This window comes from Vigna umbellata, chromosome 8, assembly GCF_029865625.1.
Source record: "Vigna umbellata cultivar VRB3 chromosome 8, Vumbellata_1.0, whole genome shotgun sequence".
In the NCBI taxonomy this organism is placed as follows: domain Eukaryota; kingdom Viridiplantae; phylum Streptophyta; class Magnoliopsida; order Fabales; family Fabaceae; genus Vigna; species Vigna umbellata.
Window position 1 is genome coordinate 5553209 of NC_142172.1, and position 23176 is coordinate 5576384.

A 23176-nucleotide genomic window follows, 5' to 3' on the forward strand; every position below is an offset into this window, starting at 1 on the left:
TGTATTGGAGCTGGTATGGAATCTAACGACGAACGCAAACTGACCAGAGTACTAAAATCCAATGCTGACCTGTTCGCATGGGCAGCGGCAGATATGCCTGGCATCCACCCAGAAATAATGACACATAAATTGTCAATTTTTAAAGAAGCGCGCCCGGTCGCTCAAAAAAGAAGGAGGCTCGGAGAAGAGAAGCGGGAGGCCGTACAAGCAGAGGTCGGCAAATTGTTGGACGCTCGCTTCATTAGGGAAGCGACATACACGACGTGATTATCCAACGTGGTTATGGTTAAAAAACCAAATGGACAGTGGCGAATGTGTGTCGATTTCACAGACTTGAATAAAGCCTGCCCAAAGGACTCATACCCGCTTCCTAGCATTGACCGGTTGGTGGATGGAGCTTCCGGCCATACAGTGTTGAGTTTCCTCGATGCTTATTCGGGGTATAACCAAATACCCATGTACCGGCCTGACCAAGGCAAAACAGCTTTCATAACCGAACGTGCAAATTATTGCTATGAGGTGATGCCTTTCGGTCTGAAGAATGCAGGAGTTACTTACCAGCGCCTCATGGACAAAATCTTTCATCATCAAATTGGAAAGTGTATGGACGTCTACGTGGACGACATGGTCATCCGTAGCCGATCTATGGACCAGCATCTGGAAGATCTAGCGGAAGTGTTTCTTCAGGTGCGTCAGTACAACATGCGGCTGAATCCATCCAAATGTACTTTTGGGGTGCCCGCTGGAAAGTTTCTAGGGTTTATGCTCACTCGCAGGGGTATCGAAGCCAACCCGGATAAGTGCAAAGCCATACTGGAAATGCCAAATCCGAAAAACCTTAAAGAGGTACAAAGGCTCGTGGGTCGAGTGACTGCTTTATCTCGTTTCATCCCAAAGCTTGCTGAGCACATCAAACCAATTCTAAGAAATATGAAGAAGGGCGTCACTCAGCCTTGGAACGAAGATTGCGACAAAGCGTTCGGGGCGGTTAAACACATCCTCACCCATCCTCCAATCATGGCGCGACCAACCGATCAGTTCGACTTACAGTTATACATTGCGGTGTCTCATCATGCCGTAAGTGCCGCTTTGACTCAAGAAGCCCCCACCCTTAAGCTGATATATTTCATCAGCCGGACATTGTAGGGGGCAGAGGAGCGATACTCACAGATCGAAAAGGTAGTTTTGGCTTTACTTACAGCCTCGCGTCGACTTCGGCCATACTTCCAGAGCCATCAGGTGGTCGTTCGAACCAACCACCCCATAGCTAAAATCCTCAGAAAACCCGATCTAGCTGTAAGAATGGTGTCATGGTCGATAGAGTTATCTGAATTCGGGTTACGATTTGAACCCCGAGGATCCGTCAAAGGGCAACACTTGGCGGATTTTGTGGTCGACCTGACCCCCATCCCGGACGACCCTGAGCCCACATGGCTCCTTAATGTAGATGGATCGTCGGACAAGAAAGGGGGCGGGGCGGGCGTAGTACTTGAAGGGCCCAACGGTTTCATCATTGAACAAGCCATCACTTTCCGGTTTCAAACCAGCAACAACCAGGCCGAGTATGAAGCCTTAATCGCTGGCCTAACCCTGGCCAGAGAATTAGCAGTCCCAGCTGTAGAATGCAGGATGGATTCTCAGCTGGTAGTCGGACACATGAACGGAACCTACCAGGTCAAAGACAATCAGCTGCTGCGTTACTTCCACAAAGCAACCGCCCTCCTCAAAGATTTTACATAGGTTTGCATTGTCCATATCCCAAGGGAGCAAAATTCAAGAGCAGATCTTTTGTCAAAATTAACACATGCAAAGGAAAAAACGCAGCTAGCGTCCGTCATTAGGTCGGTACACGACCAACCCGTTGTGGAAACTCTAACAATCGATTTGACCACACCCAAAGCTGATTGGAGACAAGAGGTGAGCGATTTGATGAGGAAACAGGAGCTCGGGGAACAAATCACAGCGGGCGACTCTAAACGGATCGCTCGCTACTTACATATAGGCGATAACCTATATCGTCGTGGCCACTCTACTCCTTTGTTAAAATGTGTATCTACCGAGGAAATCGATTATATTCTGCGCGAACTGCACACAGGAATATGCGGGTTCCATTCTGGAAAACGCACGCTACGCGCATGCATACTTCGAGCAGGTTATTATTGGCCAACTATCGACAGCGACTGTGAAGCGTTCGTCAAAAAATGTCTGTCGTGTCAAGCTCATGGTAACAACATCCGCATCCCTTCTGAGGAATTGCATTACGTCGTCTCACCTTGGCCATTTGCTCAGTGGGGAATAGACATAGTCGGACCATTGCCGATCGCCAAAGCTCAAAATAAATTCCTCATAGTGGCCGTTGACTATTTCACCAAATGGATAGAGGCTGAACCCCTCTCCATCATCAGCGCCCAGCGGGTACAGAAGTTCATCTGGCACTTGGTATGTCGATTCGGCCTACCTCAAAAAATCATCACCGATAACGGCAGACAATTTGTTGATAAAAAGTTAGATAAGTTCCTGCGCGACCTGGGCATCCGACACGTCACTAGTTCCGTCGAGCACCCCCAAACCAATGGACAAGCGGAAGCGGCCAACAAAGCTATACTCAATGAGTTGAAGAAACGCCTTGGCGGCGCTAAAGGATTGTGGGTGGACGAGCTACCAGAAGTGTTATGGGCGTACAGATGCACCCCTCACGGATCGACAGGAGACACGCCATTCAATCTGACGTATGGCACGGATGCCATGCTCCCAGTGGAACTAGGAGAACCCACTTTAAGGCGTGACCTTACTGACATGGCTCTTAATGACGATCAGTTGCGAATGAACCTTGACATGCTGGGAGAACGACGAGAAGTCGCCATGATTCGGGCAGCCGCACAAGAAAGGCTACTGTCTCGACGTTACAACACCAAGATCAAGTCTAGGTCCTTCGAGGAGGGCGACCTCGTGTGGCGGAAAAAGGGAGAGGCCAGACGAAACCGGATGCATGGTAAGCTGGCAGACAAGTGGGAAGGACCCTTCCGCATCACAGAAAATCTAATGAACGGAGCCTATAAGCTGGAACTCCTCGACGAAACTATCATCCCCAACACTTGGAACGCCACTCATTTAAAAAATTATTTCAGTTAATGTGTTATTTAATTACGTGACTAGAACTATTGCATTTCAGTTTCCGTCATTGTTATTCAAAATTAATGAACATGTTATTTCTTTGAATCCATGTCGTATTGAACTCGGCAAGCGTCGAGGTTTGGAAGATGTTCGCCACCGCGCACCCAACACTTTAGCATATAGGGACACACTCCCTTTGGTAGATGTTCACCCTTGAACACCCAAATACGCTACACAAAGGGATCCAATCCCTCTGGTCGATGTTCGCCTAAGAACACCCAGACACTTAAAGCTAAACGTTCACACAGTCCGTGCGTTAAAGCAAAAGCATATACACCGTCATATGTCCAAGAATGCCAAAGCATATGTAATAAGTCAAAGTTATACAAATAGGTCAAATAAAAGAGTTTGATATTCAAGCACATTACAACCCAATGCTGCGATTAAGGTACAAGCTTAAAATCTAATTATCCGCAACATCTTCAGTCGCTTGCTCCACAGGTTGTTCAGCGGCTGTCGGCTCTATGACCTGCTCATTCTCAGGAGAGGCATCGTCGGGTATCTCCATGATAGGTACCAGTTGACCTTGATAAACGTCTTTGTCCACGTCAAAATCTGGTCCTTCATTGCTCACCTGGCGCAGGAGAGACACTTGCCTCAACGCCTTTTCAAATCCTCGGGTATGTTCCGCTACGATCGCCTCTTTTAATTCCTCTATTAATTCTTTATCTGCTACGGACGCGGCAAGGAGTTCGTCATGGCGCTGGTTGAGGGTGGACACAGTTCTTGATGACTGCTCAAGAGTCATCTTTAACTGATCACGCTCGACCCGTAGTTGGTCGCGCTCTTCCCGTAAGCAGATACCAGCCCTTTGAGTGTTTTTCAACACTGTTTGAGCCTCACACATCAACTGCTGGGACTGTCTTTGTCGCTCCTCGCACTCAGCATGTGTAGCCGACAGTTCCTTCAGTTGATCTTTGACCTTTTGGAGCTCGGTTCTCAACACGCCCCTGTCGGACGCGTACGCCATATGCCATGCAGCCATGGCCGCTCGACTCGACAGTTCCAACAGGTCATCAGCCATTTGTTGTTCGGTCATGCTTTCAACAAGCTTTTTCTCCGATTCATCCAAGTTGAAGTCGATCTTGTGGCTGAGGTTGAGAGCGGAGTCCGACATACCCCGTGGAAACGATCGGGCAGTTGCATCGCCCGTTTCTTTCGCCTTTTTAGAAGGCTCAGCCTTCTTTGAAACGGCTTGATGTGTCCTCTTCCTAACGAAGGACTGCTCCTCCATGATAATTACCTCTTCCTGACTAGCAACCGTCACGGCAGGGGAAGAGGGTCGTGCAGCTCCTGAAGATTGAGGGCGAGCAGCACCAGATGTTTGCCCCGCTTTCCTCTCAGATTTGATAGCCTTAAACCAATCTTGGTCTGATCCTTTCCTACCCATGATCTCTGTCAAGCAAACAATCAATAACAAAAACAGTCAGCTACAGGTAAACACTACCTACAAAATGTCAACAACGGAAACATACCGGTCACTCTAGCGCCAAAATCATCATACTCAAGACAATTTATTAGGTGCCGAGAAGAAAGGGGGTGCGGTAATGACATCAACAGACCAAGGGCTTCCAGCTCGTCGATCGTCATCTTGTCCTCGGACCACGAAGTGAACTTCAATGGATTCTGAGTCCAGTACAAGGGGAATTTCGACCGACCTCCCTCGTCAAAGAAAAACGATCGCCCAGAATCGAGAATAGACACTTTTAGGAATTGATTTTTGAATCCCCTATACGACTGAACATACAACTCCAGCAGCGCATTCTCGGACTCAGAAATCAGCGATACCCACCCTTTCTTGGCAACTGGGCGACACCTAAAAAAGTGAAGAAACAAGGGAACAGTAGGCCTAATGCCTACCGCTTGACACAAAGTCCCGAACGCTTGGACATAACCCCACCCATTCGGATGTAGTTGCGAGGGAGCAACATTTAGCGTTCTCAACACATCCATCTGAAACGCACTCAGTGGCAATCTGATATACAAATCGTAAAATAGCGGACCATAGAAATAAAAAAAATCATCAGCAGCGGATTCTTTCCCATGAAAAACCCTTTCGTCCTCACTACATGCCACCATTTTTATACAAGATTTATATCCTACAGATCTCAGAATACAACTATTTTCTACCCAATCCGCTAATACAATCTTATTTTTGAATACGCTGGAATACTCACTCACTTCCCGAGATGCCCATGCGTAATCGTTATCAGACAAAGATGACGATGAGGCCCCCTCCGAATCTTCAGTGCGTACTTGGCCATACACAAAGGCCCTTTCGCCGAAAACAACAGTGGCGATTTCAGGGGGAGCCCTAGCCGAGGACGCCTCTGGTATGTTAATATTATCACTCTGCCCCTTTTCTTCCATTGCAAAAAATATACAAACTACAAACAAGCAAGGATTTTTCGGGTTACCTGGTTTTGTCGTAAAGAGAAAGAAAGGTGATGAACGCGGAAGAGCCTGGTTACTTCTTGAGAAAGCAGAAGAAAGACGAAGAGTATAGAAGAAGAATCGTCACGGATAGCAAAATGATGAGATGGCGGTTGGACACTCGCATGTCATTTCACCTTAATGGTGGCAAACTGACCGTCACTCACCTCGCACCGTTAGATCATCTTAATCCAACGGCTCCGTTTACGCACTTTCAACTTCCCCAAAAAGCGGGAAACGCTAAAAAACCCTATATCGAAACGGTGCGTAGCAACAACTCCAATACCACATCCATTTTTCTCTCTCCGTCCTACAGTTAACTGACCACGTCCTACGTCTCGCGCCATAGTTAACTCGGACTCGGGGGGCATTATGTATAGTATAATCCCTTGAGTGCGCCCGCAAGAAGAAGTAATGGAGGTAGAGAACGATCGTTTTGGAACAAGAGCTATTAAATGCGAATCTCAAACTGATCGACTGACCAAAGGTAAATCTCAAGCGAGCGTCTAACAACAAGCCCAGTTCCAAGTGATCGTCTTGAAGCAAACATAACTTCAAGTGATCGACCGAAAACAAATTCATCATTAGACGATCGTCTTGAAATAAAAGCGATCGTCTAATAACGATCGTCTTGAAATAAGCGCGATCTCAAGCGATCGTTTTGTCACGAGCTCCTAGTATAAATAGGCGCTCACATAGTTACTCCCGTTAAAGTAACCAGCTCAAATCAAAATAACCGAATATAGCGATTGCAAAGATCTCGCCATAAATATCGGAACCCACTGATCCAGTATATGGAACCACGATCAAGCAGTTGCATGTTTAAACCAACCGAAATTTCATTAACACGTTGGTTAAGATATTTTGAGCAGTTATATATTTCAACCAACCGAAATCTCGGGAACGGATTGGTTAGGATATTTTGAGCGGTTTTCCAGATAAAATTATTTGTTAGCTTATAAATAGAATGACAAGGTAAAGGATGAAGGTTGGTTTTTTCTACATGGGAAATACTAAGAAAATATATTAGATATTATTTATCTCTGAAGAACTAAGGTTCTTAAACACACACTGACTTGAGCGTCGGAGTATCCTCGCAGGTACCTCCCCCTCTCGGTGAACAAAAGGAGCTAAGGTGGTGTCGCAATAGGAGAACGGAGCAACCATACGTATAGAAGCAGCAAAGACAGGTTATTATCTCGATCCCCCAACATTTATACCGAAACACGATTCAAGTGGGTTTTCCACTTCTTTCTGTCTGTTAAACATGTTTTTCCTTTTTTTGGCGGGTCGGACCATCACTCATTGAATAATTGATTTGCCAAAGTGTAAAGTTTGATAGCATCTACATACGTGATTACTTTTCGTTTTTATTGGGAAAAATTGCTTTCTGTATATCAGAAGCTCTAAAAATTTGTTCGTACTTTGAATAGAAAGATAAGCTAATTCAGACGCATCATACATGTTGTGCATTGCAGTACACTTTGATGAAGGATCCAGTAATTTTGCCTTCTTCAAGGACCACGATTGATCGTCCTGTCATTCAGAGGCATCTTCTTAGTGATAGTGTAAGTGTATACCTTCCATCCTTTGTTCCTTCTCGTTTTTTCTTGTTCAGATAGAGAAAGTGGTTCCTTCCTTGGTTTAAACTATTTTATTTTTTTTATTTTATTTATTATCATGGTGCTATATTATATTAATGTCTCAGTAAATCTAAATATTCAATTTTAATTTTTAAATTTTTAAAATTCAATAAATTATGATGTCTTCCATAAAAAATTAAAAAAACTTCTTCAAAAATAAATAATATTTTTATTTATTATTTTTACGTAAACTCAATTGTTACATAATATTTCTGTTATATATATAATATATATATATATATAATATATATATATATATATATATATATATATATATATATATATTAACAAAAATATTTACTTCTAATAAATGACACCAAAGTTGAAAGATATGCTGAAAATCAATTTTTATTTGATTTTCTAATTAAAACAAATTTAAGAACGATACTTATTCGATTTTCCAATTAAAAAGAATTTTAAAAATAATACATTCAGTTTTACATCATATATGTAAAGATATATTTAATTTTTTTAACAAAAATAAATTTATTATATATCAACTTACTCAATTTACAAATATTAATAATTTATATTATAATATAAATATTTAAAAAATGTAAAAACACACGCACGACAGGTTATAATAAAAAATTTTTGGATTAATATATAAAATAATATAATAAAACAGTTTAAGAAACAAATATTTTACTGTCTTACATATGTGTGAAATTATAATTATTTATTAAATATTTTGTACTACATTACATAGTATTATACATTACATTATATTTTATACCAAATTTTTTAAAATTATAGAATTTATGGATGATGTACTCTATACAAAATTAAGGAAACTTATTGAAAAACTTATTATGTCTTTTTAACAAAATTAATATATATCCTTTTACAAAAATATAAGTATACAATTAAATATTATACTTTACTCAAAATAAATATATATTTCTATGATTATCACTATCTATTGATTACAATATTATTATCTATTATTATAATATTATAGATATTTAAAAATTGAACATACAGATGGTATGGTAGCTGTATTTTCGCTAATAAAAGTAAGAATAATATATAAATTTTGATTTTAGTATAACAAATAAAAACTACAATCTTATAATACAAACTTAATTCCGTTAATTTTAATTATAATTAATCACTATAATTTTCGTTTTTAATAGTTTTTACATGTGTTTTGTTTTCTTTTTTAAAATTTTAATTTTTAATAGTGTCCTTAATGTGAAGATAAATTAATATTGAGATGTTAAACAAAATTAACAAATAAAAAATGATTTAAGAATGTAAACTATAGTTTTACTATACTAAAAAAGTACTTCAATACTTATTTTCATCCTGTGTTATCATTTATAAATGTAATCAATCGGCCTAAACTTCCATTATCATTTATAAACTCGGCTTGATATCATTTATTACTAAAATTCCTTTTTGTTTTCTACATCTTTTTTTTCAAATTTATTTTTTAAATAAAAATTTTCAAATTAAAATAATTATTTTATCGATTTTATTGTATTTAAGTGATTTTTTTTTTAAATTTTTATCTGTTTTTTAATTTCACGGTCTTTTTAAATTTAATCATTTTTAATTAAAAAAATTCTTTACAAAATAAATAAAATCTATTTAAAAAATTATTTACATTAATTTATATTTATATTTAGAGAGAATATTTACATAATTCTTGTATTTATTTTATCCTTCATAATATAATTATTAACCAATTTCTTAAAAGATATAATTGTTAACTGAAATATTTTGAAAATTACGTATATCATTGGAACAAAAAACTGAAACAAAATACCTAGAAAACCCTGCTTGAACTACTAAGTGCAGATAAACAGAAACACCATGACAATTTTGATCCTTGTTCACAGATACTGGAAACAATTTTGACAATGTACATAAATGTTTAATTGTTTTTGCAGTCAAAACCAATGCAGAAACAAAAAACAATCATAAAACAAATCAAACTAAAGAAATACCAAAAATATGTTTGAAAAAAAAATTCTGAAACCACTAACATAATTTAACATAAATAATGTCTCAAATCAAGCTTGGAACATAGTGACAGGAGAAGATGTGACTGAGAGAGTGCTTGTAGTAAGCTTGAGTACGTTCTACTTTATTCTCTTTCAAATTAAAGATAATGATGATATCGTAATCATCCCAAAGCTGTGAATATGTGAGCAAGAGAAGATCACCCCACATGCACAAAGTCCGCAGGTAATCGTAATAAGGAGAGATATTCAGAGTTTCATAACTTACACTCATCAACTGACTCCAAGATCTGTCGTCTCCAATGTCCTTCAATGTCAATACAACAAAGACTGTCCTCCGTTCATCAAAAGAAACACAAAGACAATCATTCAAAATTCCCATAGAATTAAATTCAGAATCTTTAGGAACGAGTTCAGGCACCGACAAATATCTGTTAGTATCGTTCTTTAGATCGTACGAAAATATTTGTAGCTTCGATTCTTTAGAAGAATGTCCTAACCAGTTAACAGTGCCATTCAGAAAGTATCCATTACTGTCAATGGTGAGAAAAGCCGGAGAGGTCATTATAGTAAGTCTCCAATGTACGTCACCCATGCAGTAAACCCACACACTCGTTTGATGTGTACTCCAATCCAAAACCATTGCCACCACCTTGTAACTGTCCCTCCAATCATCGTACCCAAACCCAAAATTCATATCATATTGAACACCAATGCCGTAATTGAGACGCAAGCTTGGTGATGGTAAGGAGCAAGTCTTGGTGGCAGGGTTCAAAAAGCAGACCATGTGCTCTTCACACTCATACGTGGAAAGAGAACAATGTAGGGAAAGCAAACCGTTGCAAGAACCGAATAAATATTTATAGGGTTTGGGGCAGCGTAAGATACGACCGGCGGAAGAGGAAGTAGGGTTTTGGATTAAGCAAGGTAAAGAGCTTAAAACAGCAGAGAAACATTGCCTCTCTTCTATCTTTTTCTCCAGTAAGAGAATTTGTGGGTTTTTGGAGGACTTTTTAAGATGCGATTTCACCAAATCGGGATTGAGGATGATGGAATTCCATGTCTTTGAAACGCACCTAAATCGCATGAGACTCTCTACAGGAAGCCGTGACAGAATTTCCAATATCAGGTCATCACGATCACGGAGTATTCTAGTGGAAGAATTCGCTATCGCCATCTTCCTTCCACAATCCTAGTAATTGTTTCTCTTGAGAGTTAATTACTAGAGAGACTAATAAAGAATAAGCTATTCAGTTATTTGTTGCTTATAAATTGTGTTTTCTAAATGTTTTTATATAGAAATTGAATTAGGTTTTATTTTAATTTTTTTATTATAATATAATATTTTTTAATTATCTTTTAAATAATTTAATATCTTTAAAATATATTTTGTTTTTTTAAATATTTAAAATTATTTAAGAAACTATAACTATAATGAAAAAATAAAAAGAGAAAAAAAAAATCTTTCAGTTTTGTATAAAATATTCGATATATATTTGGTTGTTATAAATATAAGAAACTATCATTATTATAATGAAAAAATAAAAAAAGAAAAAAAAAATCTGTCAGTTTTATATAAAATATTCAAAATATATTTGGTTGTTATAAATATTTAAAATTATTTAAGAACCTATCATTATAATGAAAAAAAAACTGTCAGTTTTATATAAAATATGTCAAAATAGCGATTACTAAATTCAAATTTTTTAAAACGTCAATATATTTAATAAAAAATTAGTTAAAATAATTAACTTCATGGTTTACAAAACTTGGGAGATTAAATTAAACTAAAATTTTGAAAACAAACTAATTTCAATGAAAAAAATATATTTAATTCATTTTTTAATTACATTCATTATTTTTATTGTAAAAAAATAGAATATGCAAAAACTCGTGTATTTTTTTAATGACAAAGAAACTTAATATAATATCTTATATCTTTAAAAAATTAGTACGTATTTCGAAAATTATTAAATTAAAATTTCAAAAAAAAAACTAATTTTAATTTTTATTAAAAATTAAGAGGTAAAAATATATTTAATTAATCGTCATTTTTTTAAGGTAAAAATTTCCTCACCATATTTGAAAAGCTTGCATTTTTAGTTTGATCAACTTAATTTGTTAAGAACATGCCAACTTTTACACTTAGAAATTGAATAAATTAGAAATTTTAACCTTTTTATTTCATTTTATTTGAAATTTAAATTAATGTGAAAGAAAATATAAAAAAACACATTCAACAAAATTTTTATTTATTTTTCATAATTTTGACATCTTAATTGAACTATAAAATTGAAAATATCCTTTGAGTTATTAGAAGCCCTTTTATCATATTTAATGAATCTTTAATTGTAAAGTCTATGAAAATGTTCATATTAATAGTAGTAATTTTTTTTAATATTATTATTAGTAGTAAAAAATTTATGGATAGAAAATATGATTAATAAGAAAATTTTTGAAAGTTAAACAAAAAGTTATGGTCATTTTAGAGGCATGGGTTCAGACTTTTGAAAAATGTATTTCTACAAAAAATAAAAAAAATTAAATTTAAAAGAACCAAAATTGAAAATATGATAAAACTCCTTTGCGTGGTGACTGACGAAGGAAGAAGAGAAAATAGCTTTAGGTGATTAAAATACTATTTTTAACTAAAATAATAGTAAAAGAAATTCAAACAGGAGCAGTGGCCTATAAAGAAGTAGAGAAAAATCTATGAAAAAGAAAGATGAGGATGATTTCACAGTAGGAAGAATTTTAGAGCGGAGATTTTGGAAGTTTTTCAAGAATAATCTCTGATCAAGAAATTTTTTTTAAGTTTTTATATTATGAATTAATATTGTTGTATAACTATTCATGTCTAGAAATTATGTGTGAATACTGTTAATGAAAAATCTATATGCTTGTTGTATGATTATTCATATTTGAATTTCTATGTTAATATTATGTGTTGTTATTTTGAATATGGTAAGTAAGAAATTTATTAAAAACAAGTTAAGGAACACTTTGACTAGGAAAGACTTTATACTTAATTCTTATCAAACAAATTATGTACTGTTAAGTTATTTTGTATATATTCAATTGGTATGAATTTTGTGATGAATGTATTCTATTATGTTGGATATGAATTTATGCATTTGAACATGGTATAAGTATTGCAGAGAGATTTTGTAGTGGCATGGTATGAGTTGATGAATATGGACATGATATGAATCTCGTGGAGAGATTCTATAATGGCATGGTATTTACACAATGATGTTGACAGTCCTATTGTTGGTTGTCATCCTGATACTTTAATAACTCTCCTGTCTGAAGTAGAGAAGGATGAGTTATGTGGTGAAAGGGACAAAAAATCATAGTCTATGTGCCGGTTTTGGACATAAGCGTTAACGACTAACCTTGTGAATGACATGTTGTATTGTATTTGGCCATGATTTTGTTGTATGAGGAGTGAGGGCCATCACAAGTGACTTCTATGTGATATGACTTATCATGCCTTTTTAAGTTTGGATAATAGAATGAGTGGAGCTAACTAGATAAAAGTAACGAGGGTGCACACCTATAACTTTATCAGAGATGATTTTTTTTTTTAATTTTGAAAGTTTGGGGAAGGAAGAGTTATGGTCTGAGTTTAACTTTCTATAATGTTCCTTGTTTTTTTTTGCTTTTGTGATAGTATTGTGTACTCTATACTGCTAGAGGGATGCTAATATTTTTTTTATGAATAAATGACTACTAGCTGTATACAAATCTAGTGGTTGCATGTGAGATGTAGGATGTTTGGTTATTCTAGGCTTGCAGTTGAGTTATATTAGTAGTGATGGAAATGAAAATTTGGAGATGGGCCGGTGTTAATGATGATGCTTAGGCATTCTGTGATGCACTACTTCTTGTATGTTATGTTAATTTTTCTTTCACATAATGGTTGTACTTTTCAAATGTTTTACTTTTTGTTTTTAGCTTATTTTCACTTTTTGGTAATAAATTGGATTATTTGATATATATTTGTTTTAATTTTTGCATTTTTAATTTATATAATTTTTGGTTGATTTTAGTTTTGTTGGATTACATTATTTCAGGGCTTTAATTTGGATATATACTTTGGAGTTGAATTCCCCTTTTATTTTATATTAGAAATTAAGACAGATTTAAAAAAAATTGTAAAGAAAGCCCGACAAAATAATTTATTTTCATTTTTAGCTTAACTTTTGTAATCGGACTTAAAAATTATATTATAGATCATATGAGATCCGCTTTAACTTCATATTTAAGAGGTTATATAAAACCTCTAATGTGCTAAAAACTATATACGGAAATCATTTGTAAAACTTTAGAGTTTTAATTTTTTTTTCTTTTATTCTTCTTTTAGTTTTTTTTTTTTTGCCTTTTCGTTCTTTTTACTACTACCACATTTTTTCAGTTATCAAAGGAATTAACTCACACGATAAATATCAAGTTAAAATCAAAATATTTTCAATTTGTTTTGTTCCTGAATTTGTGATTAAATTGTTTACATTTTCAGTAATTTCTTTATTGATCTTGCAATTTAACTTTCTTGCTTTTTACTGTTCTTACTTTTTAATGTTCTTGTTCTTTAATAATTGCACTTTAATTTTATACAATTTTTGTCTTCTAGAAATTTCATATTTCAGCTCTTGAATGCATTTGATTTCTTGATTTCAGATTCAATTTATTTTTTTTTGTTCTTAATCCATTAAACTCTCAAATTAATTTATAATGAAAGAATACAAAGATTAAATACTAGTGTCCATTGATATTTAGTATCTGTTATGTTTTATAAAATTAAAAAAACTTACTTTTATTTGAAATCATTTACTAGAGTCAATTTATTAAAGAAAAAAAAATAACGTCAATATAATTAGCCTTAAAAAATTTATATTTACAAATAAAAAAATATAAGTTTCTTTCAGGATAATTGTATGTTAACATTAATTGTTTGTATAATAAACAAACATCACAATTATTAAAAATTAAAAACTTACTTAATCATTAACAAAATTCAAACAAAATAATGAAATATGTTAATACTATCTATAGTGAACCAATATCAATCATTTATCCTAAATATTTTATTTATATATATGTGAAAAATCTAACCCATCCTTTTCAATCCTCCATTTCCCATTCCTTCTCATACACAAGATCTCCAATTCTACATGGGGTTGGATTTGAATTTCAAAGTAATAGAATCTAAGATTTTGCAAAGTTATATTATGTAACATTTCAAATTTTATAATGTAATATTTTTCAAGTATAACATATCAAATTATATCATTTTTAAGTTACTTAAATGTTTTGTTATTTTCTTAAAATAATATAAGACCTACTACTAAAAAAGAAAGTTTTACAAAAAAAAAAAAAAACTCATAAAAGGTGCTTATCTAATTTTAGTGTATCTTATTCTTCAACCAATACTCAAAAAATCCAAAAATATCATTACTCACTGCATTTCTATTTTTTCTTTATATTTTTTTACCAATATAATATAATTTTCTTATAAATTATTCAATAAATCGTTTGAAAATTGTTTATTAAGTCTTTAAATATTTTTCAACTATATAAAAAAAAACTTATTTAAAATCATTACTTTGCACCTTTCAACATTGGTTTAAAACGGATGTAGTTGACAGTTATACATTATAATGGTAATGATAACTAATGTTGAAAGTATGAACTTAAAATATTTGTTAATGTAAAACCAATTTTGAAAGTGTAATCCAAATATAAAAGCTACTTTGGGCCAATACATTTTTTTTCATAACATAGTTAAATTAAACAAGGGTTTTACTTCTTACATCTTATGGAGGGCTTTTACTTCCTGCACCCCTTTATTACTAGATGCTTTGAATTGTGTAATGTGGACCACATAATTGTTTCATCTAATTTCTGTTTGAATGACTATTATTTTTTTTTTCTTTCGAAATAAACTATGGTTGTTTTATGTGAATAGTCTTTTTAGTTTCTATTTTATGCACAATATAAAAAGGAAAATGAGTTGGGTTATGAATATGGCACTCTTCTGGTTGTATGTGTGCAGTTGAGGATTGATGACTATAATGATACATTTTAATGACTAATTTTAGTGATAAAAAATAATTAATGACTATAATGATAAATTTATAAACTAAAAAATATTTATAATTAAAATAGTTTCAAAAAATTATAATTACTATGTAAATTTATAATTAAAATATTTTTTTATTATAAATTAGTTTCTAAATTAATTATTGAATTTTGATTATCAAAAGAATTAATCTTTAATTGAAAAATTAATTTTTAATTTAATCTCTAAATATATTTTTAGTTATTAAAATTGATTATTATTTAAAAAATTTCTTATAGTGAAATAATTAATAATCACAATTATGCTAAATTAAACTTGCATCTAAAATTTTGTTCTTAAATCAATCATAGATCAATTATCATACGACTCTTTTTGATTGTATTATAGTGTGTTTTAAATGAGTTACAAGATCTTATTTTCTCTAAAAGAATTCACTTTATCAGAAATTTGAAGATTGTTGAGACAAAATTATTAAAATGTTATAATTGTATTTCTTGAAAGAATATTGCTCCCTCCATCATCACCAAATGTTCCCTACACCTCTCCATATCTTTTTTGTCCCTTCAATAATATTTATTTACCGTAGTAAATTTTCACCCACATCCACCTACTTCATTAACGTACTATTAATGGTTCTCTTATAAGAATGCACCTCCACACACACAACCGCATTACCCGTCGAATGACCACCGCACCACGAAAGCCACTGCACTATGAACCAAAACAAAAATGGAGAAGAAGTGCAAACGGATATGGAGAAGGAGAGAAAGTCAGAGTCGGGGGATGAGAAGAAACAGATTTGGAAGTGAGAGTAGGGGATGAGAAACAAACGGATCTGAAAACTAAAACAGAGAGTGGGAGACTTGGGGTGGTGGGGATTTAGGGTTTCAGAAAAAAAAGAGTAAATAAATAAAGTTAATTAAATAAAGAGTAGGAGACTAATTTCTTAGCAGTGGTAGTGGTGACGCTATCTGCTGTGTTTATAATAAACAAAAGGTTAAGAAAATAATGGTTACAGAGAAAATCAAAATAAATAAATTCTGAAACCACTACCATAATTGAACATAAATAAATGTCTCAAATAGGCAAAATCAAGCTTGGAGCATAGTGACACGAGAAGATGAGACTGAAAACTTTGTTGTAGTAACCTTTAGTACGTTCTACCTTATTCTCCTTCAAATTAAAGATAATGATATTGTAAGCCCCAATCTCTGAATATGCGAGAAACAGAAGATCACCCCACATGCACAAAATCCGCAGGAAATCGTAATAAGGAGAGATATTCAGAGTTTCATAACTTACACTCACCAACCGACTCCAAGATCTTTCCTCTCGAACGTCCTTCAATGTCAATACAACAAAGACTGTCATCCGTTCATCAAAAGAAACACAGAGACAACCATTCAAAACTCACATAGAAGTAAAATCAGAAGCTTTAGTTTCAGGCACCAACAAATATCTGCAACTATCGTTCTTTAGATCGTACAAAAATATTTGTGGCTCCTCAAATTTCGATTCTTCAATTTTAATATTTTTTTTTAACTATTCACTATTCACTATTCACTATTTACTATTCATTTTTTTTTAACTTTTAAAATAAATTCTCAAATTTTTAAACTCCTTCCTCTGAAATTATTATTATTATTATCTATCATAAATTTTAATTTTTTCTTACCATACTTTTATTAATTTTATAAAAATTAAAAAATACTATTATTTATTAAATCTAAATATTTTTCATGGGTCTTACATTCTCCCCAACAACAAAAATTTTCGACCTCGAAAATTCGACACTTCACAAAAAAAGATTGGGATAAGAATGTTTTACATCATCTTCTAATTCCCAGGTAGAGTCACCTGTTTTTCTATCCCAAACTACTCTCACTAAGTTGATAGTTTTCCCTCTAAGCTCCTTTGTTTTAGTGTCTTCTATACAAACAGGTTGCACCTCTACGGATAGATCCTCTCTGATTTGAACATCTTCCACTTCTAAAATGTGAGAAGGATCATGAACATATTTTCTTAGTTGAGAAACGTGAAAAACTGAATGGAGTTTGGCTAACTGAGGAGGTAACGCCATCTCGTAAGCGACTGGCCCAATTCTTCTCAAAATTTGATATGGACCAATGAACTTAGGAGAAAGTTTCTTCGAACGAAGAGCCCTTCCTACTCCTGTAGTTGAGGTCAACCGCAAAAAGACATGATCTCCGATTGCAAACTCCAATGGTCTCCTCCTTTGATCAGCATATGACTTTTGTAAGTGAAAATACTAGCATGAAAGCTATTGTTGTAAGTGAACTCCACCAAAGACAATACCTCATCCCAGACTCCCAAGTGATCCAAAACACATGTCCTCAGCAAGTCCTCAAGTGATTGGATCGTTCTTTCATATTGGTGTATGTCTGATTCACCGTACTAGGAGAGGCTAGGCTCTGATACCATTTGTAACGCCCCCCGGCAGCCTACAGGGAATGTCGACCCCCCACAGATCACCACGTGGCTTTCCAGTGTGCTTTGTCCTCACTCGCACACTTTCCGGGAAAACTTCCCAGAAGGTCACCCATCCCTAAATTGCTCCAGGCTAAGCACGCTTAACCATGGAGTTCTTATGGGTCAGGCTACCGAAAAGCAAATGCATTTTGGTGATATGAGTAGCCAAATCAATTCCTTTAAGCTATCCTTCAACTGTATAGTCCCATACCTATACAGTCTCCAGATCCCTCTCATTCCGGTGTATGTCCTATTCGTCCATGTACCCCTTCCACTGGAAGCCTGCCAGGAGCCGCTCATTGTCCGTGACGCTTTGTACCGGCGATCACTCCCCGCCCTCGTCAGTGCCCGGGCGTCTGTTGATGGTTCGGCAAGCGTACCGAATCGTTCAAGTAATAAAACCGGTAAGACCGGGTATCGTTTCCCAAGAGACTCGTAATACTAGAGAATTGTGCGATTACCAACTCATCTAGACTCAATAGAACATCATTCATTTACAAGTATGTGCAAAGAGATAAAATTACAAATATACAATGGTTGGACCTTGGTCTTTAAAGGCACTTAGATATGGACAAGACTAGAAATGGTATGAAATGACATTGCTAAGGTTAGTTTTCACCTATTTCACTCTTGTGCTTACCCAATTCATCTCCTCTCCATCAATTTACTAAAGTCAATCCACAAAAACACTCTAGCCCTAATCCCTTAGGTGAAAGAGCCTAGGTTTTCCCTATTAAACTCCAATCCCTTGGAAAATCTAACAAGCAAACCCGCATTAATGAGCTAGGATCTTAAGACAACATGTGCATCATCTTCCATCCCTAGAATCAATGACCACAAGGACTCTTATTTCAGTTCAAGGTTCCATCTTACGTCCCCATAATCCATGAAACCCCAAAATCAAGTCATGAACATTCCTATTACATGCAAGCTTTAAGATCGGAAACAAGAATACTAGCAATTGATAGAAAAGGCATATATATTATCAAATCAATCATCCATTACACAAGAATTCATAGGCTACAACAATCCCTAATAAGATGGGTTTGGCTCTCCACTTCCATGGAGAGCCTTAAAGCTTACAAAATGGACATGGAAGAAGATGAAGAACCAAAGAGGAAGAAGGGAGTGTTCCCACGAGCCCTAGCAGCCCTCCAAGCTCTCCTCTAAGTGAGATGCACCTCCAAAGAACCAAAGACCCCAAATGCTTCGAGCAAACTTGAATAAATAGGCATTTTTGACACATCAGCAGCGTCACCGCTCAGCTGCACGGGCAGCATTCCAGAGAGCTGGCGCTCAGCTGCACGCCAGCTGCACCCCAGCGGCAGCATTACAGAGAAGTGGCGCTCAGCTGCACGCCAGCTGCACCCCAGCGGCAGCATTACAGAGAAGTGGCGCTCAGCTGCACGCCAGCTGCACCCCAGCGGCAGCATTCCAGAATTCTCTCATTTTTGCTGTTTTGCTTGCTCTTATGGCTGGTTAAGCTCTATACTTTGGTAGAGGTTCTTCCAAGCACTGTATTAGCTACAAAATACGGGGATTAATGATGAAATTACATCAATGTAGCCTAAAATACATTTATTTAGAAAACAAGACAAAAGAAGAGGATTAAGCAAGTTACAAGCTAGAAAGGAGTTGATTTTACTACTAAAATTATGCTTAGATAATGGTAAGAATTAGCATTATCAGCGTCACAATTAACATGGCAGGGGTTTAAGAAACCCTGTATTAGAGGCTTTTTGAAAAACCGCGAGAAAACAAATTCATAGTGAAATTCTGAAAATGTGACTATTGTAGATTTGTGTTAATTAGGTCCTCGTATTTTGAAAGAATTCAATTTAGTCTCTTTTTATGTAAAATTGAATCAATAAAACTCTTGCCATAAAATTATGTGAACGGCGTTAAATGTGTTGTCTGCTGGTATGGTGAAGTGGCATTTCATAACCACTTGGCATATAAAGACGTCATTACGTGGACTTAATTGATTTTTATTTTAAAAAGTTTAAAATATGGTAAATATAATAAAAACACATAACGTTAATGTTATTTATGGAAATCAAATTAAAAGGTATTAGGATCAGATATTGGGTGTGTGCAAAATTGGGGAAAATAGGGTTCGTGGGTTAAGCACAACTCCAATGAACCACTCATTTGCACTGAACACAATCCAAGCAGAAGATGGTTCATTGGATGACCAGGTTGGAAAGCTCAAGGCCGGAAGCTATGGCGCCTCGCACCGAAAAGGACCCCTCTGCCAACAACGACAGTGATGGTTGTTGATGGTGGTGAGCGACGACAACTGGTTCGTGGATGATGGTTACTTCCCAGAAGATGAATGGTGATGGTGGAAGATGGCGATTTGGGATTGTCCGCGATTAGGGTTCGTGTTCTGCCATGGTTGCAATAGATTGGGGCTGGTTTGATTTTTCTGTTTTGCAAGTTTTTGTGGAGGTGCTACGCGGTGGCTACCAAGGTTCTGATGGCTGGGTCAGGACTTGCATGACCAAAAGAAAATTAGGGAATTGGAAGGATGAATTCAGAGGTTGAATCTAATGGATTTGAAGGTTTTGATAGATAATAGGAAAGGGTTCTGCCTTGTAAACATAAAAGAAGAAGAAGAATAAGAAATATGTTTTATGATAAAGTTTTTGTACTGCACCGACCCAACCAACAAGAGAAAATAAAGAAAGGGAAAGAGAAAACGCAATGGTTGTATGGTGTCTGCAATGCATGTTGTTTCTTAACCCACTTGTAAACCTCATTCCCTCCTTTTCAACTCTTTGTTCATTCCTTTTCCAAATTTTCCTCAGAACCCTAACCAAAACTTCACAATCCCCTTCTTCCACACTAACCTTCTGATTTGTCTCTCTGTTTTCTTTTCCATCGTCTTTTCCAATCTAATTCACACTCTGTTTTTAAATTAAAAATCATTTAAGTACGTCTTTATGTGCCACATCCCTATCAAATGCACCTCACCTAGCCACCGGGCAACACTTTTAACGCCGTCCATAGAATTTAACGGCACATACTTTATTGATTCAATTTTTCATAAATAGGGACCCAATTGAGCTACTTCAAAATACAGAAACCTAATTGACGCAAATCTGCACAAATAGGGACCTCCGAATCAATTAAAGCATTAGATTTTGTTGTTCACTATTTTGGGATTTTGTTTTTCATTGATGAAAGCGGAATACTATTTATGAAAAGATTGATTGGATATAGTTTTTGATCACAATGTAAAGCTTCTAATGTTGTTGGTGTCCTTCCCTTCCCTTTTCTTATCTTTTTGTTGGCTTTATTTTTTTTCACTACTTTGCCTTCATTTACATGTTGAGACAAGATCATCTAGAGAAACTAGACTATCCAACAATTAATGTTTTAAATTTTAACAAACAACATTCAACGAAATATTAATCATAAGATATAATGGTTAATGATGACATGTACTAAAGGATAATATTGGATGAAACATGTGTCTATCAGATATAACAATATATCTAGTGTATCAAACAATACAAACGCGAAGGATACAATACTTGAAGTAAAATTTGTCTAAATGAAAGCAATGTCGATGCAATAGAAACATAATCTATGTGAATGCTGAGCTAAACGCAAATGCTTAAAAGTTCAAGATACAATCATTGAAAGCCACCAAGCGTTTGACAAAACGTGCTAAACTCCATCAAGCGATACACCATTATTTGATATCTCAAACATGCCCCATGCATAAGACATAAGGAGTGTCAAACACTATAGAACTTCTAATAGAGTGTCTAATCACCATAGCATTTTATCAAAAAGATAAGGCATATGAAATCAAGTTATGCTAAGCTTTGTTAAACGATATACTTAAGCCTAGAGAGAGTTATTAAACAAAAGGTCTAAAAGATCATTGATGAGTCAATATTTTCTTCACTTCACTTAGCTTATTGTGCTAGATTTAATTAGGGAATTGTGTTTGAATGTCCAATATTTCCCTATTTTTGCTAATTGTGCTTAATTTGACCAGAAATTCTTATTTTAATTAATTTGAATTATATGAGCTTATTATTTTCATTATTAATTGTAGGAAAATTTTGGAAATACATTTTGGGACTTTAGAAGGGCTACCACATAATTAAAGACTCTCCACATAGGCATTTTAAATTTAATTATATTGTTATTTAGTTGTTTAGGACTTTTTGAATTAAATTGTGCACTTTGAACCAAATTTTGGAAATGGATGTTAACCTACAATTGTAATTCAAATGGGTCACGCAAGTTGCCTTAAAAATTCATTCTTGCTGCACGGTGCTTCCAACGTTGATTACAATCTACTGTAATGAATTTGTTTCATATAGACCGTACGGTCTGCCCTTGCTAGTTCATTTATCACCGCTTGGATGATGTTCTTATTCACCATGTTGTTTCCGTGTCCATTCGCTTTAGTCGGAATGCATGCACACTTCAATGCCACTCGGCTTTCTATTATGTTCGGTTGTGATAATTTAGTTGTAATGGTAGCTTAAGTATGTTGGGTTGGTCATTAGCGATATTACATTGCTTCTTTGAGATTATTGGACTGTGCTTGTGTTTATTCTGCTCTGCCAAACATTTTATGAAATCTGATTGTGTTCTTGCAATGGGTAAACGCTTAGTTGCCCAATTGGTGATTGCATCTTTGCTTGGTTGATCAATCTGTATAGAACACACTAGATGGAATAGGTGTATTGTGTTCGCTTAGTTCGCGATTATGATTGGTCTTCGCTTAGTTGATTCATTCATGTTGGATTAGAGGTTAGAGTAGTTTATTCATGAGACCTCTGCACTTTAATTGTCATGTCGCTGCTTTGATTTGGCTCACTATTCAATATGTTTTGTGCTTACAATTGGGTATACGCTTAGTTGCCTAATAGGTGTTTAATCTTCGCTTAGTTGATTAGAGTGTATAGTGCAGGACTGATTGGATTTGTGCATTGCATTTGCTTAGTTTGCAATTTTGAAGACCGAATTAGTCTTCGCTTAGTTGGGTGATTCGTGTTGGATTTGAATTAGAGTAGTGTATACTTGTCGTTAATCTGTGATTGGAAGCATAGTAATTGAGTTAATGGCCAACCGTTTTTATTCTGTATTTGAATCTGTGTTTACTGTCATTCTCATTTAGCATTACCATTTGTGTTTTAAATTTAGTTCTTTTCGCATCACAAAACTCTTCACCAACCCCCCACCGCGTGTTCGACCTATTACCTGAACCACATTTGGTTCTTGAGAGAGGACCTAGGAGTCACTTCCTAGTCTATATTGTATTTTAATTGCACATTAAATTTGTATCAGGGTGTGATCTCAATCAATCATATCATAACATACCAAATGCTTTGCCTTCAAGCAATGCATTTATCAAAACA

At 35.0% G+C, this 23176-nt stretch overlaps 1 protein-coding gene across 1 annotated transcript; it reads right to left on the reverse strand.

The window, feature by feature from the left end:
- Positions 1-9263: 9263 nt before the first annotated feature.
- On the reverse strand, positions 9264-10394 carry LOC124834481 (F-box/kelch-repeat protein At3g23880-like). The gene has a single exon (XM_047309181.2). It carries the CDS (start codon positions 10392-10394, stop codon positions 9264-9266), a length of 1131 nt encoding a protein of 376 aa, XP_047165137.2.
- Positions 10395-23176: the final 12782 nt, after the last annotated feature.

Coding starts and splice junctions, on each gene's coding strand:
- LOC124834481 (XM_047309181.2), bottom strand. CDS start 10,394: ATGGCGATAGCGAATTCTTCCACTAGAATACTCCGTGATCGTGATGAC.